General features: G+C 47.3%; 2 protein-coding genes across 4 annotated transcripts in view; one reads left to right on the forward strand and one right to left on the reverse strand.

Moving 5' to 3' along the window:
• Positions 1-770: 770 nt before the first annotated feature.
• Positions 771-21,733, reverse strand: MCFD2 (multiple coagulation factor deficiency 2, ER cargo receptor complex subunit). Of its 2 annotated transcripts, XM_036262359.1 has the most exons (5): positions 21,652-21,733; positions 14,880-14,984; positions 4,578-4,738; positions 3,660-3,819; positions 771-2,260 (listed from the first exon to the last, which is right to left on the reverse strand). In XM_036262359.1, exons 3-5 carry the CDS (start codon positions 4,724-4,726, stop codon positions 2,129-2,131), a joined length of 441 nt encoding a protein of 146 aa, XP_036118252.1. In that variant the 5' UTR covers positions 4,727-4,738; positions 14,880-14,984; positions 21,652-21,733; the 3' UTR covers positions 771-2,128. The 2 variants fall into 2 exon arrangements, with proteins under 2 accessions (XP_036118252.1, XP_036118251.1); XM_036262358.1 differs by lacking the exons at positions 14,880-14,984; positions 21,652-21,733 and adding an exon at positions 10,960-11,047.
• Positions 21,525-22,335, forward strand: part of TTC7A (tetratricopeptide repeat domain 7A) — a 113,559-nt gene continuing 112,748 nt past the window's right edge. Inside the window, exon 1 of one of the 2 annotated variants that reach the window (XM_036262356.1) lies at positions 21,525-21,805. In XM_036262356.1, the coding sequence (XP_036118249.1) occupies positions 21,622-21,805 (184 nt within the window). In that variant the 5' untranslated portion in view covers positions 21,525-21,621. The remainder of the gene's footprint in view (positions 21,806-22,335) is intronic. The other variant, XM_036262357.1, reaches the window with a different exon arrangement.

The following is a 22,335-nucleotide window of genomic DNA, read 5'->3' on the forward strand; positions in this document are numbered from 1 at the left end:
ATCATGCTGTGTCCCTAATGGCACAGGCCCCTCACCCACCAGGGAGACTTTCTATAGGGAAAGGCAGACTAACAGGACCACACAGGCCACTGGGGAAGCATTACCAACGGCAGCCAGCTGTGCCAACGGAAGGAGGTGTCCATCTTGACTGTTTAATGGAATGACTCTACCTTCTAAGGATCTGCCTCCCTTCCTAGCTGCCAACAGCATGAGGTTCCTACGACTGTGAGCCTACTCACTAGATCCATCCGAGGGGCAGCTCTGGATGAAGCCGGGCCATTGCAAGAGCGAAGGATCTTGGCGGGAAAAAGGCAATGGTAACTTCCGTCCTTGCTTTTCAACTGGCAGAACAAAGTGTTATTTCCAAAAAGCCAGGGGAGACTACTTTTTGCTTGGGCCTGGGAGACTTGTAGTAATGCTATCAAATTAAATTTTCTAGCAAAAAAGAACAGTCTCAAGGAGAAAACACGGTATTTTCCTAAGCCAGAAAATGCTGTCATAATCTGAACTCAGCCAGAAAAAAAGGTCCAAAAAGTGATTTCATTCGGAAGAAAAAATATGCCTAAAAGGGGAAAGTGACTGAACACTGGGAATTGACCCCTTCAAAAGGAACAGGGAACAGGAGGGTCACAGGACCTGTGCGAGAGCAGGCACATGTAAACATCTGTATTAGATAAATACAGCCTTCATGTGGTGGGAGAAGAAGCTATTGGACAAAATCAACAGCCTTTTATTTTGTTTCATCAGGTTTTATTGGTCATATATCCAGAATTCATTATATAAATCTTTCAAAATAACTAGATTTTATAAGAATAGTTTATAATTCAACTCTCATTGCACAAATACATGACACAGGAAATCATTTTTACAAATACATGTTTTCTTATAAGAATACTTCAATAAAGAAAATAAGTCTCTATACATATTACAGCAAATTATATGCAGTTTTCCCCCATTCAATCATCATTTCATGATCTTCTATCACAGTACGTCCATCACATCCAATAAGCCAAATTACAATTTGCTGCTGCTTCTCACTTGCAACTATTGAGACTCACACTGTAGGCCGAGAGACGGCAGTTAAGTTTTTAGGCTTCTTTTTCTAATCTTTCCTGATCTGAAAGAATTCACATATTTAGGCTAGAAGAGGTCATTTAAACAACGCTCCTTCTAAATACAACTTGTATCAGGTTAATCACTGTGCTTGGTGAATAACCTTTCCACTTAGACTGCGGCAGCTAGTAGTTTTACTCCCGCTGTATCAAGCAGAAGGGATAAATTCTTGCATTCCTATGTTTCTGAACTACAAAAACAAAACCCTAGAAACAAGAGTTAAATACAAATATGAAGAAAGCTAAAACATTTGCTATTGATTAGAGAACACTTTTATATTCAAGGTCTCTTCCAGGTTGAAGAAGACATAAAAGAAATAAAATATAAAGAAATGGCAGTAGTTTTATAGAATATTGAAAAGCTGAAAAAGTTAATCACTTAGGTCAGTGGTGTATCATATCCAAAGTGCCAGAAGATACAGACTCTGGCTAGCTGAACTCAATACCTGGCATTTGTGTTATGCTGTGGATTGGAAATAGCTTAATCAATACTCACTTGCCCAAAGCACATAATCATTTAAGCCAGGGAACTTGACAGAATACTGACCACGTTTACCTGAAGAGACAGGACCCACAAGGGGGAACATTTGGCATTGATTCCATTCCTTCACTGCTACTGAAAAGTGTGTCTACCTGGCAAAGCTTGTCTTACCTTTCAGGTAGCATGAATTAAAACCAAGAGACTAGCGGTATTCTATAGTCATGTTCCTGAGTACTCAGCTCCAATTATCCAATATTCCTAAAATATTCTTTAGTCTTTTTAAGGCGTACATGTTCACTGTAGCCCTTGTCCAACAGGAGATTTAACAGTGCTTGGGGACTACAACATGTCCCATTTCACTTCTCTTTTATTTCTCTTGACTTCTCTTTCTCACACCAGTGTAACACCTGCTACAGGTTTTTACCAAAATACTTCAGCAGTAGTTGGAAATGAATTATTCTGCATTACGCAAAGTGTTCAATCACATTATAATGGGTCACATTTGCATAAAAACTAGGAGACAGTCAAATAATGTCTATTGTAGTGATTTTGCAAATTCAGCATAGTCGATGTATCCATCATTGTTCTTGTCATCGTCTCTTAAAACACCATCTATTAAGTTAATCAGTTCCTCTTCGCTCATGGGTGGTGCCTGTTCGTTCCCTCCCTACAAAATTTAAATTAAACAATGAGTTGGCACATTTTACTGGAAGTGCTTAGCCAATTTCCAAAATGTCCATGCTCACACGTGTCCAAAAACTCCTTCAATGTAATACAAAGCTACTTCTAGGAATCCACAAACCATATGTCAGATATAGAGTCAATTCAGAATAATCAATTTAGAAAGTATAGTTGCCAGTTACAAGAAAGATACAATCAAAGGAGGCCCTTGCTTATTTATTTTAAAAATTACTTTTCATCCTCTTCTAAGGACAAAAGTCATACATGGTCACTGTAGAAAGCTAGATCTGGCTCATACAGAACTGTGTGTTTCACAGATCCCATGACCCACAGACCCATCCTAGAGAAAAGCTCACAGCCCAGGCCCCCTCGAGAGTCAGCTCTGGGCACAATCTGCCCTGACAGGAAGAAACAGTCCACATTGGACCACACCTTGGGGTCAGAAGAAGAAGATGCTGCCAACCAGGAAAACCTGTTAGGGTCTTTGAGGGGAAGGGATCTCTGCTCCAGAGGCTCACTATGCCAAGTGCTAAGCTAACGCTGTGCACACCCCATGCCAATTCTTCCTTTGGCACCTCTCCCATAGCTACCTTTCCTCTCCTACGGCTGCCACCACCCTCGCCTGCCAGGATGCTGAAACCATTCTCCCTGATGCGAGACTCTTCTCGCATCCACCAGTTAGCTTCCCACAGCAAAAGATCTTCCCGAAACACCTCTCTCGTCACGCCATTCTCCTGCACAGAGCTGTTAGCACTCCCCACTGCCTTCAGAGTAACCCCAAACCTGCTCTCCTGGGCAGCGACCTCACCAGCTTTGCCTCCCCCTCCTCTACACTGCAGTGTGGCAGAGCAGGACAGGCATTCGATCCTAAGACAAAAGTCTCCATTTCAGTTTCCTCCCCCTCTAGAATCAGGTAGTAAGAATGCCTGTCCCTGCCTACTCATGGGCTGCAGTGTGATTTCTAACGTACTTGAAAGTGCTTTGCAAACTGCTTTGCTCATAGCACTGTACAAACCCTCAATTAGTGCTGAGTCCCTCGATCCCTTGGTTCCGATTCCCCATTCTTCTCAAGTAACTTCTCCCCTGCTCTGCATTTTGAACATGGTCTGTCTTTGGGGCGCTGGTTTTCAAACTCTGGTGTGCAGCAGAAAGGTCTGTAGCACTTGTTAAAGACACAAGGCCCTGGGGCTTCTACCTCAGCAGGTCACCCTCTGCAAGAAGGACCACTGAATAGGAAAAGAGACAGAACAGAGAGGTGAGCGGAAAAAGGAGAAGCAACGATTCTGTTGCAGCACAAGGACAGCACAGGTCAGCAAGACCGGGGACTGAAGCAGCAAAGAGAGGCCTTTCTGAGAGGCTGCCCAGCGCTCCACGGCCTGACCTACCTCCTTATGGACATGCGTGATGGCTGTGGAGAGTTCTAGACCGTCAAGTAAATTATTGCCATCATAATCATGCATTTTGAAATAATGGAGCTGCAGTTCTTGTGGGGACATCTCCGCCTCTGGTTTGTTGATGACACCTTCTAGATGTTCCATGATATGCCTAGAAACCAATAGTTAGACTCAGACCACTTGGCAGGGACAGTGGGATCAAGCTAAATAAAACCTTAAGAGCTCTTAAAAGTTCAAGATCTTAAATTCACCCATCCCACAAAAACAAACAGAAAGGGGCAGACCACCCTCAAGGATGGCAGATGCAGGCAAGGCGTGAAAGGAGCACAGAGGAAAACCAAACACTGCACCTATTATGCTGGCAAGATTATGGGTGATTTTCCCTCTTTATTACTAGGACATTGTTATCACATTTTTTTGAGGCTATCATTGAAAAAAAAAAACACTTTTAAAATCAATTCAAGGATAACAGAGTATAATGTGTAAGGCTAACTGGCCCAAGACAAATGTCACAACAAATGATTCGATGTTTGAATGTGCCAATAAAAAAAGAAAATGGTCTTGTCACAGTCAAGAAACGTTAGCTCGATTCTGGATTTCACTACTACTACTACTGTGTGTGTGCATGTGTGTGTGAGAGTGTGCATCTATGTCTGTCTGTGGTGAGAGACAGAAAAAGTTCAGGCAAGTCATTTATTCCATTTGGGCCTCAAGATCCCCCATTGGCGATACGATGACAAAAAGAGGAATACCTGACTTACGAGTGGCTGTAAGGAATAACTATCATCCTTGAAAAATGTCAAGGAGCACAAGCAGTAGACGGAAAAGCGGACTGAGCGTGCCATTGAGCTGGCTGCAGCCGCAGAGGATGGGGAGACCCCTGGCCCACAGTCCTGGCTGAATACATACTCTTGGTCGTGCACTGTGTGCTTATCCAGACCCACGCTGCTGGGATGGGAAGAGCCAGCCCCGTGCTCCTCAGCCCTGGTACCTGAGGCCCAGAAGGCCCAGAGCAGGCTGCACAGGAAGGGGGTTCTGAGCAGCCACAGAGATGTCATGGTCGCCGGTACCTGGAGGTGGGAAACACAGAAGGTGAAGGTGAGAACCCCAGAACTAAACTTCTCTCAAGACTCAACACAGTGCGCTCCTGAGAAACCTGATGAAGGAGCAAGGCTGGAGAAGAGTATATGTTAAACTGGCTCCAAGGCCATAGACCCAGACTCTAGGTCTGGGCAAACGGGCAGGCCCATGACATTTCCTGAAGCACCTTCAGAATGCCAAGGAACTCGCCGACAGCTTCAATGGACTGAGATTATTTCTGCCTCCAAGAAGCTTACGGTCCAGTGAGAGAAATGCTACCAAGAGCGCTAATAAATGTAGAAAGTGAGGTGTAGTCAAGACAGACAAACCCTCTGAGAGTTCACAGAATTTTCCTCTGGGCACGGGAAGGCTGACGGACATGAGGACGCTTTAGCTGGGTCTGGATGGATGAGTGTGCCGCGGACGAGTGGGGGCGGAAGGACTAGGGGTGGGCGAGCAGAGTGGCAGGTGCAGACAAGTGGGAGAGCAACTCCAAGTGGTTTAGTCAGTCTGGAGCCCAGAGCATGTGAAGTAGGCAGAACAGTGAACAATAGGCTACAAAGGTTGACCAGGTCATACTGAACATGACTGCATGATAGGTCAAGGGGACTGAACTTTCCTGAAGATAATGGGGAGCCACTGAGGATTCCTGAACGGGAGATGAGATCAGAGCTTGTTTTCAGAATGCCTAATCTGGCAGCACAGCAGGGGAGGTATTTAGTGGAGTAAAGGTAGTTGAAGGAAGGGATGAGGTTCAAGGTCAGCACAGAAGAAGAGGACATTAACCCGACTCATCCATTTACAGGGCTGTGACAGAGGCAAGTAATGTAACCACTGTGAGAGAGCACTGGGAAGGAGAGAGACACAGAAATCAGGATTCCATCAAGTGCTCCTGTTGGCTAGACCTGGAATCATGGCCAACAAGAGGAGGACACAGTCAGCCACAGAGCAAGCTCTGAGGTCAGGAGTGTTTGTTCCCATCAGTATTTCCCACCGAGGCTCAGGCAGGGCTTTGCTGTTTGTTAAACTGAAAGTCCTGGTCCTTCCTGGGGCTATGGACTGACCTGAAAAAGGAAGGGGCAGGACAGCCAGGAGACCTATAACCCAAAGCAAGCCCTGACCTACACATTCAGTTCCCAAAGGGCAGCGCAGATTCTGCTGAATAACAAGGGCCAGTGATTTCTAAGGGGCCAACAGTAGCCACAGCCCCAAACCCACAGCAGAAAAGAGAGAGCATAAGGTGCTGGTCATACCCTTACACATTCCACACACACAGTTCAGCTCTGAAGCTGTGCCATCTCCACTCCCTGTACCTGGGCTGGGAAGCAGACGTGCTGCAGCCCCCTCCCCCATCCTAAAAGGTAGAACCCTGGAAAATGCCACCCCTACATCTAGGAAAATTTCCCAAACCCACTTTGCCTATCAGCAGTACAACTTCCATGCTCCCTTCCTAAGCAGGCAATAGTCGCTGGGATGTACAACTTTTGGGATGGAAAAGCAGCATTTAGTCTTATTACTAAAGAGAGATATCACAATGCAATGTCAAAATTAATAATAGAAAGATGTTTACTATATATCAAACAACAAAGAACAGGTTACAAAAGTCTGTAAAGAAAAAGTCACTTTTGTAAAAAGAATATGTGTATATTTCACACACCAAACAATAACTAAAAACAAAGACTACCTCTGGGTTGTGAGATAAAGAGTGATTTTAATTTTCTTTTTACTTTTTTTTTTATATTTATTTTATTTTATTTTTTTGGTACGTGCCCCTAGCGGGAAACAAACCTGGGACTCTCTGGTCTGCAGCCGATGTTCCAATCGCTGAGCCAAACCAGCCAGGGCTTTTTACTTTTCTATGGCTTCTAAAATTTCTACTATAAACGTTTTTGTTTTTGTTTTAATTTACAAATATGTATTTAATGTAATTTTGTTCCAATATTATATGATTGGAATAAAAAAGGGGCTTCCAGTTCTCATCTCCAGAAAATAATTCAGGAACAGAAACCAAATTTTCCAATTTTACCAAATAAAAGATCCTAATAAGGCCACTGCCACTGTACCTAGTACCAGAAAACAAGGTTTCAAGTTCCTCTCAGCAATGATTGCACAGGCTGGACAGAACAGAACAGCCTGTTAGAGTTCTGGGACGGGAGGGGTCAGAGAGAGAAGCCACTCCCCCCAAGCCTTTCAGACTCATCTGCCTAGAGGTCTTTCTCCAGCAAGCCTTCAATTCCAGGTCTGGCTTAGGTGTTCTTCCCATATGCTCCTGAGCGCTGCCCTTCGGAAGGACCCTGTCTAGCGCTGACAACAGCTGTGAATGTACTCTTGAACAATGCCTGACTACTGTCAGTGTCCCTTGCTGGGCTGAGCTCTGTGAGGGTGGGGACTGCATCTACACTCCTAGCATCAAGCACAGTGCCAAGCACAGAGCTTGGCAGTCCTCAGCCTGTGTGCCATGGTCCTTGGGGATGGGGGGAGTCCCACTTTCGTGGACATGCTGCCAAGTTTTTATGTCAATGTAACTGAGCGTAAAATTATTTTTTTGAGATATCTATCAGATTGTTGAGCTGGGTAGTCACTAAACCCATGGCACCATTTCCTATAACTATGTGGTTGGAAACTCAGTATATCAAATTGGGGGTGGGAGGGTTCTATTTAAATAACACCAAAAAGTAACCAAGTGATTGGTAGTATAGTAACCATGGGTCCAAATGATCCCTTCTTCAAGGGAGGCAGAATAAAGGCCAAGAACCATTGATATTGAACATGTCCCATCTTGGTTTGCTTTTGCAGTTTCTAACTACAGACATACCTTGTTTTGTTGCCCTTCACTTTATTGCATTTTCATCAACACAGAGGCAATACCCCGAACCAGCAGAAAGATTACAACTCCCTACAGGCCCGAATGACATTTAGCATTTTTTAGCAATAAAGTATAAAGTATTTTTTTAAATATGTTTTTATTGATTTTTAGAGAGAGGAAGGGAAAGGGAGAGAGATAGAAACATCAATGAGAGAGGTACATCAATCGGCTGTCTCCTGCACACTCCCTACTGGGATCGAGCCCACAACCCAGGCATGTACCCTGATTAGGAATCAGTGATTTCTTGGTGCATAGGTCTGCACTCAACCACTGAGCCACAGCAGCCAGGCAGCAATAAAGTATTTTTTAATTAAGAAATATACACTGTTTCTTAGACATCATGCTTTTGCACACTTAAGAAAGTACAGTATAGTTTATGTATAACTTTTTTTAGCTCCTGTGTGGATTTTTTTTTATTTGATTTCTAGACACAGAGAGAGAGAAAAAGATCAATTTGTTGTTCCACTTATTTATTTATTCACTGGTTGATTTTTTTTATGTGTCCTGACTGGAGATCAAACCCGCAACCTTGGCATATCGGGGTTATGCTCTAACCAACTGAGCTACCCGGCCAGGGCTTCTGCATAACTTTTACGTGCACTGGGAAACCAAAAAGTTAACATGACTCACTTTATTGTGAAATTTGCTTTATTTTGGTAGTCAGGAACTGAACCTGTAATATCTCTGAGGTATGCCTGAATTAGAACACAACAAATCTAAGAACACAAAGGAGAAATTCCCTCCAAGTGCTGCAATGAAAACAGGGAATCTGACTGCCACCTAACACTTTAAATGGGCACATTGAAAAAGAAACATAAGCCCTGGCCGGTTTGGCTCAGTGGTTAGAGCATCGGCCTGCGGTCCAGAGAGACCCGGGTTCGGTTCCCGCTAAGGGCATGTACCTTGGTTGCAGTTTGTCCCCGGCCCTGGTTGGGTCGTGCGGGTGGCTGCCACTCGATGTGTCCCTTTCACATCGATGTTTCTCTATCTCTCTCTCCCTCCCGCTCTATCTGAACAAAAAATGGAAAAATGTCCTCGGGTGAGGATAAAAAAAAAGAAAAAGAAAAAGAAACATAAGCAACGCCCTTCAGCCCCATGAACAAGTTGCATCACCCATACTCTAACCACTTAGTCCAAGGCCATGAGCAAACAGCAAGGCAGATAAACCCTACAAGTCCTGGCCTCACTAGCTGTCTTTGAGAAACTGTAAAGGCCAGGTTGGAGAAAAACTTAAAGGAGGAGAGATTTCTGAAAGAGACTTCCGAATACACCCATGCGTTGTGACATCCTTCACAAGGAGAAGCCTCGGTCCTGGAAGCGAAGCACCAGACCATCATCAGTAGTGAGCCTCCTGCAGTGCATTATGTTAACAGGGTTCCTTTCCTCTCGCTGAGCCAGCATCCTCTTCCAGTCCCACAGCATTTGCTCCCACTGGTTCCATCAATCTGTCCTCCCTCTTCTTTCCAGGCCCAGTTCAAATAGCTTCCCTGGATCCTTCCAGCCAAGATTAATTGTTCCCTCCTCTGACCTCAGTCTGCAGCCTCTCACACTCATTTGGCCTTAACATAACATATTGTCACATATTGTTCTCCTTTTGTTTTTCTCTTCTCCTCCCTCTCTGAGGGATGGGAACTCATCTTCTCTGTTGCTTGTATCCCCTACTAAATTTATTACAAAGTGCTAAGCTGACCTACAGATAGCAGACCTTCACGTCTGAATCAGGGCAGTATGGGTCTTGGCCCTAGGAATGTTGTTCCCTATCACAAAAGATTTGGCCTAAAATGGAAAAATAACTTCCCTTTGGAGCCCTCCCATCAGTGATTTGGCCTGGCCCACCCAACCCTCCCATTATGTAGTTTGTCCTATCAGCACGGAAGAGTCTGGAGCCAGCCTTCCTGCCATAAAGAGCCCAGCAGCTGTTAGCAGCTTTTCTCTCATGGCAAGGGCCCTCGGTTACAAATTCAAACTAAAAGCAGCCAAACTCACCAACATCCAGACATCCTGTACCCAGAGTCAATGCCAAAGAAAAACTCTGATCGGCACTTCCCATTTAAAACTTCCAAAGGCCTGAACTGAAGACGAGAAAATAAGCAAGTTCCTAGGACAAAGACACCTCTATATGGGTTGGTGGTTGAGAAGAGATTCTGAAAGAGCAGGCATTTGATAACTGGGTCTATTTGTTCATTTGGGGAGACCAAGGAGCTACCATGCTTCATTTTTACATTTAACTAACATACTCTGTACCAACAGCCTGGTGCTGCACAAGGTACTAAGGATAGGACTATGGTTGAGACAAATTCCACTCACACAGATGGCAACCTGTGGACCAATGAACCCCAACCCATGCTGAAGTAATTCACTAAGGATGTGGATAATGTTTTCAACCAAAGGATAGCACCTCAGGCAGAGAGAACATGATGTAACAGACACCTAAGCCTAGAAGGAACTTGGTCCAACCCAGGAACTAAAAATGGTTTGATATGGTTGAAGAGACACAGTACAGTGGATACTGATGAGTTTGAGTAAAAAAAGGACAGGCCATGAAGGGGCTTGCAAGCCCTGTTAGATAGCTTGGAAGAGCAATGAGAATCCACTGAAGGGTCGGAAAGGGAAAGGTGACTGATCAGATCTGTTTTAAGACCACCACTCTGCTTTCCAGTACAAAACAAGCTACAGAGGATCAACAATGGCATGCAGGGGACCGGTCAGGAGGCTACTGAGGGATTCCAGGGAGAGATGGTGGCGGCCTGAACTAGCCGGAGCGGAGACTGGGAGTGGAAAGGGGGGCCTAGCCAAGAGGGGGCCTACCATCTGTGTGGATTCCATGTGGGCGGTCAAGGAGGGCAGGAGGTGAGGATGACGCCCAGGCTGGCCTGGACACTGGGTGGGTGGCGGTGCCCATGCCCAGATAGGGAATACAAGAGGAAATCGGCTTCCCTCGCCTCCCCATCGTCCCGGCACAGTCAAACCAAGCTCGCCCTGCAGGACAGGACCTGCTGGTTGTCCCCTCCAGGAGGGGGATGGGGAGGGGAGGGGAGGGGGAGCACCAGCAGCGGACGGCGTCACGCCCACGGCCGGTCCTCCAAGAGCCCATCTGGCTTCAAAGCCCCCAGCGGCTTGCCCCGAGAGAGGGGCTCTGCTTCAAGCCCGCTGAACTTACGGAGGCGCTCGGGAGCCGCTCCTGCCCCTCAACCTGAGCCCGAGGCCCCAAGACCCCGGAGGGGCACCGGAATCCAGCCCTGCTGAGGACCCCTGGGCGCCACCCCACGGACCTCCTTCCCCAGAATTGGGACATGGGCCTCACAAGCCGCAGCCCGCACCTGGGATGCTCCCAGGTTCACTCACCCTCGCTGCCCGCTGTTGCCCAAGTTTCTCGGACACGAAGCTTCCCAGCGTGAGCCTCGCCAGCTCCCGTCCTCAGAAAGCTTTTCCCCGGCCCCGCCCCGCCCCCGGCCTGCCGTGCGCAGGCGCGCTCCCTTCTGCCCGCCCCTTGGCGCCGCGAGGCCCCACCCCTACCCGACGCCTGGCAGTGTGCACTGGCAATGTGTACACCTCGGGTTATTCCACGTGTAACCGGCCCTGGGAGGTCGGGCAGACGCAGTTCTTCCTGCTTCCCGAAGGCGACACTCGACTGGAGCCTGGGTTGGTAGGCCAGAACACCTAGGGGCCCGGAAGGTTTCTAGGCAACCCCGGAAACCCCCAGGAACGCAGTCCCGCGTAGAACATGGATGGCGAAAACCGTCGGGGCGGACGCCGAAGGTAGCCTCCAGCTCCGAGTCCACTTACACTTTTACAGCGGTCTCTCCACCTGCAAATTGGGAGGAAAGATAATAGGAATCCTAATTTCTTTCCTAATACTACGGCCTAAAAGACGCTGGCGCCGGCCTTGAATCCTGTGTTTGCAAGATGGGCCTATTTCCTGACTCTGCTTTCTCAGTTCCACAGAAGCCATCATCTGCAACACCTACTCACTCCCGTGGGAGTCCCACCAAGACTTTATGGGTGGCCCAGTTCAAATACCACCGTAGCTGTGCAGTTTATGAAATCATTGCTATCTCAATAGAAGACAAGCATTAAAAACCATACATTCTTTGTGCTTGTTTATAGTAGGCCCTTAGTAATTATTTGTTACGTTAATTTTAGAATCCTAGAATGTTAAAGGTTTCCACAGGCCTGGGACACGAGAGCTCTGGGCTCTCTCCTATCCCCACCCACTCACTTTATGGTTGATACCAGCACCTCCCTCCTCGCACTGACCTGCCCACCACCGTCCCACTTCCTTCTGTTTCCTGGGGTCCCAGGTGACCCCTGCTTCTCCTTGGTGACTTTTGTGTCATCTTGCAGGACTGCTGCAATGGCCCCTGCCAAGAGTGGGGGCCATGCTTCCTCTCCGCCTTAGCCAGTACTGGTTCTCTGTGCAGATACTGCTGTTCTAGGGGAGAGAAATCAGCCCAACACACCAACACTCAGAGCCTTCTCAGCTCACCTTAGCTGGCCTGATTGTGAGACCCCCTCAACTAAGGCCACCTGAGTGTCTGCCCTTCAGTGATTATAGAAGTTTTAAGCTTTAAACAATAGCTTTGCTCCATCTGCTTTTCAAACAATTTATTTCTCTTTTTTATCTTTTAAAAAACATTTTTGTTGTGAAAAACACAAAAGAAAGTACATAAAACAATATAAAGCAGGGAGAGGAAATAGGCAGAGTAGAGGAGCTATTCCCTTGACACAGGGGCCTTTCCCCAGGGAGGCTCTGCTGACTTCCTCCTGCAGCTGGGCTGAAGTCTTGGAGCTGAAACCACCCTGCCAGACTCTGAGAGCCAGGGGCTGCCCAGCCTTCTGCTGTCTGGAGGACTGCAGCACCGTCTGCTCTGCCCCAGGCCCACACTTACTTTGTGCATGATACCCAGAAGTTATGCAGGTGTTGTCTATGCCCATCACAGTGAGCAGATGTAGATAATTGATGCTGCTGAGAGACTCTCTGGATTGGGCTATCAGAGAAAAGGTTCTGATTATGAAGGATAAAGGGTATGTGAGATATGGAACAAGTTTATATGGACGTTGCAAAAAAAAAAATAAGACAGAGCACACAATAGTGTTTTACAGTAAATTCTCTCCTTAAACTTGGCTGGAAGAGTGTTGTTTATTAAAATCCACTGGGCAATTCTTGTGATAAACCTCCAGGATGGCATCTAAAAAGGACCTGCTTTATCCTCCTCGTCCCTACTCTACCTCCAAGTACTAGTAGATGAGCCATCAGTCAGCCCAGAGAGTTTACATAAACACTCTGGATGGTTCTTTGGCTATAAAGAAGCTTCTAATATTCTTCCAGAAGGATCATTTTCTATCATTCAATAGATTGCATCTTTATTCTCTAAGACTGTTTGAAACACTTGCCTCAAAACCCTCACTTTGCCCTGCCCAACAATCCTCAACTATTGCTCATGATCCTTGCCCAGTTCTAAACAAGCCCCCTCATTGGAAGAGCTGTCTTAAAATAGATCCTGACACTTCATAAATTTCTCAACTTTGCTCCACCCTCCCTCCCAGATGCCATTATGGTTCTACAGAGCACTGTTCTCCCGTGTGGGATGAGAACAAACTCACCCTTGCATTATCACAAAGTTGTTTCAGTGATATTTTCAGGGAGCCAGGCTTTAATTATTGAGGTCCATTGAGGTCCAATGGAGACCTCCTCACTACTGAGGTGCAAGACCCCTGACTCAGAAACCGTGTGCTCCTCCAAGGCCCTCAAACCCCTCCCTCAGGGGCCTCTCAGACCACACCAGTGAGGAGGTGAAAGGCCTGCTGCATTAGGCCTGAGTGCCAATTTCTTTTTCTTTTTTTAATGTTTTTTTTTTAATTATTACTGATTTTTTAGAGAGAGAGAAACATTGATCCACTGCCTCCTGCACGCCCCTAACTGGGGATCGAGCCTGCAACCCGGGCATGTGCCCTGACCGGTAATTGAACCGGGACCTCTCAGTCCAGGGGACAACGCTCAATCCACTGAGCCAAATGGGCTAGGCCAATTTCTTTTTTTAATTGTTCTTTTTATTGAGCTCCCAAACATTGAGCCTATTTTGTCCCCTAGTAATAAGGAACACTTTTTAGAAATCCTGTGATTTTTCATATTTGAAAGTCTTTTCTCTTCAGTGAATTAATGCCTTATTATTCAGGCTACTACTCATCAGGGTCCACCCTGGGCATCTATAAGAGGAAACTTTATTTTTTAGTTAATCCTCACCTGAGGATCTTTTTTCATTGATTTTTAGAGTGGAAGGGAAAGAGAGAGAGAGAGAGAGAAACAGAGAGAGAGAGAAACATCGATGTGAGAGAGACACATCAACTGGTTGCCTCCCTCATGGCTCCGACTGGGGCTGGGGATCAAACCTGTGACCCAGGTACGTGCCCTTGACTAGGGATCGAACCCACGACCCTTTGGTCCACAGGCTGATGCTCCAACTGCTGAGCCAAACCAGCCAGGGTATAGAAGAGGAAACTTTATAGTGAAGAGGATAGTTGGGTCCCAATAAATCCATCCCTAAGCTGTCCCAGGGACAAAATTTTTCTCAAGCCACTATCAACACCTTATGAGAACTTTCCTCAGGCTTGTTTTGTCTGTGAGAGTTTGGTTCAGCTGAGGTCTCTTGACACCCTCCATCTGCTGGGAACTGTAAATTCATCAGAATTGTGATTGGATAAGGTCTAGCTGTGAGGTTGGGGGCCCTGAGCCACAGGAGGCATAAGCAACTCTCAGCTGACCACCCCCAGACTCTCATAGGGTTCTCTCAGTGTAAACCTCAGTCCATGCCTTCCTGAGTGCCGACTTCTGCTTCTTACGTGTATTTCTGCTGTGGCCCAAATTTGTGAATTTATCTTTCTAAATAGCATCAATTCACCAGGGGTAATTTAGAATTACAGTGGCCACTACAAGGAGCTTTTGATATGAAGAAAGTTACTCACTTGAGAAGTGCCTAGAATGAAAAGGGATCCCAAACATCCAATGATGTTCATTTTTTTATTAGCATGAAGAAGCATCCAGAATTGGATTTCAAAATTACTTCCTTAAACAGATTCTTTGGCCAAAGCAAAATAAAAATATGAACAACTTAAAACTATCTGTCTTGTACATCCCCCCACATCACAACTCAAACCTACTAACCTCTTCCCCTATCCTGTGCTCCTCCAGCTCCTACTGCCCCATCTCTCCCTCTGACCCACTCTCCTTCCATCCTGGCTGGCCAGATACCCCAAACTTCACTTACCTCTTTAAGGTAGATCTCTTTCCACACAGAAAAAAAGTCTTATGGTGATTTTTAAGCCCTGGTTTCATTCTCAGCTGAAAGCCATTATCAAAGACTCCTCAACACCTAAACAAGACAGAGAATATCACAGAGGAATTTAGGATAGTTTGAGGAAGATATAGTCCAGAGCTTCCAGATATATACCAATTAGTTCACACATTAGTAGGAACCTCAGATGCAAAAAGTTCTATAAAAAAAAAAAACAGGAAGCCTGGCTAGTGTGGCTCAGTGGTTGAGCATTGACCCATGCACCAAGAGGTCACCGGTTCAATTCCCGGTCAGGGCACATGCCCAGGTTGTGGACTAAATTCCCAGTGGGGGGCATGCAGGAGGTGGCCAATCAATACTCTCTCTCATCGATGTTTCTATCTCTCCCTCTCCTTTCCTCTCTCTCTAAAATCAATAAAGAAAAAAAAAAGGGAAGACCTCCACTGGTGACTTAAGAGACCTTGAATTGCATAGAAAACTGAAGGCATTTAGAAAAGTTGTAGATGTTGGTCAAGGTCTTGAGAAGCTATCCTTTATCTTTACTGTGAAAACAGATTGTGCTCTGATTCAGTTCTTCAAGCCAAAAAAAGGAGAAATCTGATGGACACTGCAGGGAAAGATTCCTTAATACCTAGGGACAGCATTTAGGAGTAAATCCTGAAGCCGACTGGACCTTGGATCTCCTCTTATCTTTTTGTGAATGGCCTTAAACCAGAAAAAGGAAATTTAATATGCAAGCGAAAAGCAGAATGGAAACAATGCTATGGTCAGACCTCCAAAACCTTGAAAGAGCTCTCTCTATACTGAAAATGCTCTAGAACTACTAGGGGAAAAAAAGAGAGAAAAAAAAGTTATCAGTGGCCTTGGCTGGTGTGGCTCAGTGGTTGGAGCGTTGTCCCATGCACTAAAGCGTCAAGGATTCAATTCCCAATCAGGACACATACCCAGGTTTCGGGTTTTGATCCGTCGTTGGAGCGCATACAGGAGGCAACTCACATCAATGTTCCTCTCTCTCTCTCCCCCTCTCCCTTCCTCTCTCTCTATAATCAATAATAAAAAGAAATCCTCAAGTGAGGATTAAAAAACGAAGTTATCGCCCTGACCGGTTTGTCTCAGCGGTTAGAGCGTAGGCCTGTGGTCCGCAGAGACCAGGGTTTGGTTCCCGCTAAGGGCACGTACCTCTGTTGCAGTTTGTCCCCGGCCCTGGCTGGGTCGTGTGGGTGGCAACCACTTGATGTGTCCCTTTCATGTCGATGTTTCTCTCTCTCTCTCTCCCTCCCACTCTATCTGAACAAAATATCGAAAAATGTCCTCGGGTGAGGATAAAAAACAACAACGAAGTTATCAACGAAGGTGTTCAATTTCCCATACTACTCTCAAACCTGCAGGGAAACATTTCTCTAAAAACTAAAGGACAACCTTACAACTTTTTGACTGATATGGGAACAATAATATCAATCTTGAACCTGAGTACCATTATACAGCCTGTTCCTTGGAGTCAACAAACTACTTGGATCAAGCATTTATCCGATAGTCTTCGCCACACCTTCTCCAGATCCGCAGTCCCCCAATCCCCCACTCCCGCCCCCATAACTGTCAGCCTTGAACATTTTTTCCCCCTTTTTTAGCCTTCAATCTTTAACTGAAGAAAATTTTCTCCTTTGTGACACTACACTCATTAACAGCAAGGGATTTACTGTGTGAATGCTCTCCTGACAATGTCTTCCTTCCAGTCCTGGAGGATCTCCCTGTTCATAATGAGGTCCTGGCTGATTTGGATATTGATTTGCCAGTACTTCTGTGTGTAGATCAAGCACAGATTGAAGTTCTTTTGTAGGCAAACAATTCTGATATTTTTCCAAACTAAACCCATCAAGGTTCAGACTGTCCCACCTAAACTTCTACCCAAACTTGCACAATAGCCTCTAAAACAAGGTGCTAAAGAAGGAATAAAACTAATAATCAAAAGCCTTAAAGAGAAAGAAGTCTTCATATCTAGTCCTACTGTCCCATCAAGCAAACCAGTGGGCAAGAGTATGGATTCACTTAGGTTCCTGGCCACAAATAAATTAGTCACTCTCCGCTTCCTGTAGAACCAAATTCAAATACTATTTTATATTCAGGTCCTACGGAGACTGACTACATGTTTTACAAATGTAGAACTATACTGTACTTTCTTTGGGTCTCTTTAAATCAAGTCAATAACTGTTTTCTCTAGGCAAAATCAACAACATACCTGGACTGTTATGCCTCAGTTTACTGAGGTGCGCTTCTCCTTTTCACAAGACCTCAACCAGGACATCAAGGGCTTTTTTATTTTTTCAATATGTTTTTATTGATTTTAGAGAGAGAGGAAGGGAGGAGAGAGAGAGAGAAATATCTATATGAGTGAGAAACATCAATCAGCTGTCCCCTATACACACCCCGACCAAGGACCAAATCTGAAACCTGGGCATGTGCCCTGACCTGGGATTGAACCAGCGACCTTTCAGTGCACAGGATGATGCTCAACCAACTGAGCTACATCAGCCAGGCTATCAAGGGCTTTTTTTTACATTGCTCTATGATCCTGTTCTTATCTGATATGTGGATGATCATTTATGTTGCAAAGATAAGGTGAGCTCTAAGAGAAAGTCATCTACATGCTTACTCTTTTAGCTCAGAGAGGGCATACGGCTTTCATGGAGAAGTTAACAATTTGTCAAAAGAAAGTGCATGACCTAAGACAAGATTTATCCCATGGAAGTGATCCCCTTACTCCAGACAACTGGCTGTGCAAAAGGTCACTTGCCAATACCTAAGGGACAATTAGGAGGATTCCTGGATCTCAATGGCCCCTGCAAAGCAGTGCATTCCTAACTTTCCTGCAATTCCCACGCCATTATTTGACTCACGTCAGTACTTGGTAACGAAACCTTTTCTCTGGGAACCCAACTCTGAACAGGCTTGTTGTGAGTTCAAATGAGCTCTTCAATACCCTCCCATTCCAGGCCTAACTAAATATCATAAACCTTTCCACCTGTAAATATATGAGAGATCTCACCATGATCATCAAGATTGATAGCTTAGCCCAACCGGTGTGGCTCAGTGGATTGAGCATTATCCCATGGACTGAGAGGTCCCCGGTCAGGGCACATACCCGGGCTGTGGGCTTGATCCCCAGTAGGTGGCGTGCAGGTGGCAGCCAATAGATGTTTCTCTCTCTCCCCCATTTCCTCTCTCTCAAAAAAAAAAAAAATTCAATAGCTTACTCAACAAGGCCTGGAAATTAGAAGCAACATTCCTTTTTATTTAGTAAAGGACATTTAATATAAACTTTAAAAAAAGAGTTATTTGCACTTTAATTGTTCTTAAACTGTTTTTTGTAAAATTTTTGCCACATTGTCAGCATTTTTATGAGAGGCTGAGGGGGATAATTTACTCTGTTAACTTTTTCCTTACCAAGGCAAATAAATAAAGATTAAAAATAAAAAGCCCAATAGCTTACTACAGCCTCTCTCATGATCCAGTGGCAAGTGCCTCTCCATCTTGTCTGGGACAGTAGGTAAACTATTAGCATCTTCTGTAGACTTGGTTTTAGGGTCCCCTTTAAACCAGATGGCCCCTCATGCTGTATCTTTATCGCCCTCTGAAAACACACATTGCTCAGCAGGTTGTTTACCCCCTGTGAAGTTCATTACCTCCTCTGAGAGGCTGCTAAGACATCATGGCAATGCCTTCCCTCACTCTGGTAAGCAATGAGCTCAGCTTCGCCTGATCAGCAAGGTATCTTGGTAGTGTTTTCAAGATGGCAAGCAGTCTTTACCAAAATCTCGCCTAAACTCTCATCTAAGAAATTTCAGATTATTAAAAAATAAAAACCACCACCACCCTTTCTATACGACTTTGACTTTGGCAAATGTTACTAATACAATCATGGTTGTTCTTTGTTGTGCCTACAGTCACTTGCCGCCCCCAAAACTGCTGGTAGCTACAGGGCTGGGGTCTGTCTCTGCTGAAAAAGAGCCACGAAGGCACATGTGCCACAGTACTGAGAAGAAGTCCATCATAAATTTTAACCATGATACTTAGCAGGGCTTTCCCTGACAGTGGGTGTTCCTCCCCACCACAACCCATGCCCACACAAATATTGGAGCATCCGGCAAAGAAATAAGCAGCCAATCCCCTTTAGTTAGTTTCCTGGAGTCCTGCAACCTGGGGTCAGGGTTGCTAAAGGCCTGGAGAAAAGAGGGAGGAGGGGAAGGTTTTCTTTTTTCCATAAAGATTGCCTCCCGTTGCCCTAGCTGGTTTGGTTCAGTGGTTAGAGCCTGTGGACTGATGTTCTGGGTTCGATTCCAGTCAAGGGACGTACTTGATTGCAGTTCGTCTCCAGCCCTTGTAGGGGTCCTGTGGGAGGCAACCAGTCGATGTGTCCCTCCCCCGTGGATGTTTCTCTCTCTCTCTCTCTCTCCCTCCCACTCTATCTGAAGACAAATGGAAAAATATCCTCAGGTGAGGATTAAAAAAAAAAAAGATTGCCTCCTGTTTATCAACTCTGCTTTTCTTTTTTTTTTAAATCTTCACCAGAGGATAGTTTTCCATTGATTTTCAGATAGAGTGGAAGGGAGGGGTAGAGAGAGAGACATGGATTGGTTGCCTCCTTCAAGACCCGGTGGGAAACCAAGGACAAGAGGTATTGCCCTTGATGAGAATGGAACTGGAACCCTTTGGTCTGAAGGCTGAAGCTCTAACCACTGAATCAAACCAGCCAGGGGCTCAACTCCACTTTTCTTTGCCTGCCTCAGGGCTGACCCTGGGGAATACCAGACCTGGGGTAAATCACAGGGTGTTCTCAGCCCACCCTCACCCCAGGACACGCACAAATCATTCTCCAAGCAAAATCCGGTTCTGGTAACCAGCAAGGGCAGTCAAGGGTAACTAACCAAAAGCCAACTAGAGTTGACAGGAGTAGGCAAGGAGGAGTGTATGTAAACTGAATAAATTCTAACTGCCAGAGTGTCCCAATTTGCCTTCACCTACCTCCTGGCTCTGGGGGTTCAGAACAGACCCCAGGTGCTCAGAGCTGCGTCCAAGTTCAGGAAATCCTGCCTGCCAAGCAAGGAATGGAGCTGCATTGGGAACCCAGAGAGGAGGGTATCTAAGGGGTAGGGGGTGAGGGGCAGGAAGACTGCCTTCAACAGATAACTCCGTGTGGCTGCAGAACAAAGGGCCCAGTGGGATTAAGCACCAGGAGTCCGGGCTCCCCTTGACGAAAGCCTTCCCACGTTACAGTTGTCCAGAAGCACGAAGCAGTGAGTCGCCTAACATTGAGAGTGGTCAAGCTCACTCCCAAGGTCACGTGTCCGGCAGTGGTAAAGACCCAGGTGGGGTTATCTTAGGAGTCTTTACTTAAAAGTTTGCCCGGACTCCCCTGTTTCCTGGACTCTTCCCTGAAATGCCGAGTTGTTTGTTTTTGTTTCCTTTTGTTTTGGTCTTGCTGTGGTTTCTCGCGTGATAGCCTCAATCCCTACACGAGACTAAACCGAGGTCACCGCGGAGGCGGGGCCACCATAACCTGTACCAGGCAAAGGATGTTGGTCTGTCCCCTCCCTCCAAGCCATCAAGTAATCCTTTGAACTTCTTAGTACCCCACAGCGCCGGATTAAGCCCTGCCAAGAGCTCGGTACAGCTTTGATCACAGTCTTGAGACACCGGAATTAAGAGATAAATAAATACCAAGTTGGAGAAACAGCTTATAACCTTTAAGAAATCCAGGGCAACTGGATTCTGCAGAGGACAGGCCAGCCAGTTAGTGTAGGGGAGTCGAGTTGGAAAGAGGAACTCCGCTGTTTAAAAAAGGGAAAGAAACAGTCTGAGTGGAGGCGTCCAGAGCCGAGAGACTGGAAACCGGCTTGTTTCCTCCCGCGTACCCCGGGGGTGGCGCGCAAGGCTCGCGCGTTCCCAGGGGGGAGCAGGACAGTACCCGCGCGGCGGCGGCGGTTCCCGGGGAGGCGCGCTCTCGGAGTTGGAGACTCCCGGCCGCCGGCCTGCCTGCCTGCCTCTCCTTGGATTTGTGACGTGTCGGGGGCAGCAGTGGTGACGGGGCCACCACACAAAGCTAGGACGTCGGGCCGGGGGGTCTCCCAGGCCCAGAGCCCCAATGGGATGGGAAGGGGGCGTGGAGCGAGGCGCCCCCGGGCGCCGGGACTCCGCGCAGCATTAAAGTGAACGCCGAGTCCGCCGCGCGTGCGGCGGGCGGTTGGCGCTGGGGCGGTCGCGAGCGCTCATCGCGCGCCTGGCTGCTGTGGCCGCGCTGGCCTCGCTGGCCGCCCGCGCGCCCTGCTCGCCCGAGCCGCGCCACGCCCCCGCGGGGGTGGAGCCGAGGCCAGGGGCGGGACCGCAGCTGGCGGTGCTCCGGCTCGGGGCGGGGGCTGTGGCAGCAGCAGCTGCAGCGGCGGAGGCAGCGGCGACAAGAGCTGTTGCTGCAGAGGCGGAGGCTGCTTCTGAACGCGTCCGGGCCGCGCAGCCGGAGCCCCAGCCCGGAGGCTCCGGGCAGTGCACTAAGTGCTGCTGCTGCTGCGCTCCCGCCGCCGCCTGCGCCGCCGCTGCCGCCCGAGCCCCGGCCACCGTCCGCGCCCCTATCGACCCCGTCCGCGTGTACTCCTCAGCCGGGACGGCGCCCCCGGCCGGGTCTCCACTTCTTGGCCGTATCTCCCATGACAGCACCCGCTCGAAGATGGCTGCGAAGGGCGCGCACGGCTCCCACCTGAAGATAGAGAGCGAGCTGGAGCGCTGCCGCGCCGAGGGCCACTGGGACCGCATGCCCGAGCTGGTCCGGCAGATGCAGGCGCTGGTCGTGCCCAGTGGCGGAGGCAGCAGGCGAGCCATTCCAAGCGCCTTATTCACCTCTCTGGACCCCGGTGAGTGAGGGAAGGAGCTGTTCACAAGCTGGAGCGCGCGAAACGCACCGCCTCCTCCAGGAAGCGCGCCCCGACTGCCCCCGCCGGCAATGGCCGTCTTTGGTATTACTCTTACTCTAATGCCAGTCTTAGGAGAGCCAGGGCAGTTAGAAAGATTTTTCTGCCTCGGAGAAAAATCGTGCAGGTTGGGTGCTTTGGGGAGAGAGAGAGACGTCTTTTGCTCTCTGCCCTTTAGGATCATGTGGGCAACTCCATCTATTATGAACCGGTGATATCGGCACGTGTCAGATTTGGGCTTGGGCTGGACTCTTGCACCGCCCCTCTACCACCCCCAACCCCCACCCAAGTCTTTAAACTCTATCAGGTGAAAGCTGTGTGTGTCTCTCCTTGCCCTCCTCCTTTCCCCAAGTCAGGTTGACAGCGGAGCTCTGTCTAGTTGAAAGAGTTCATGAGCTCCAGGATGGAGTGGTGAAGTGTGAAAGAGGCCTGTTAAGCCTCAGTTTCCCTATTTGTGGCCAGACTCGGGACCC

This window comes from Molossus molossus, unplaced genomic scaffold (assembly GCF_014108415.1).
Source record: "Molossus molossus isolate mMolMol1 unplaced genomic scaffold, mMolMol1.p scaffold_m16_p_15, whole genome shotgun sequence".
Taxonomy (NCBI): Eukaryota; Metazoa; Chordata; class Mammalia; order Chiroptera; family Molossidae; genus Molossus; species Molossus molossus.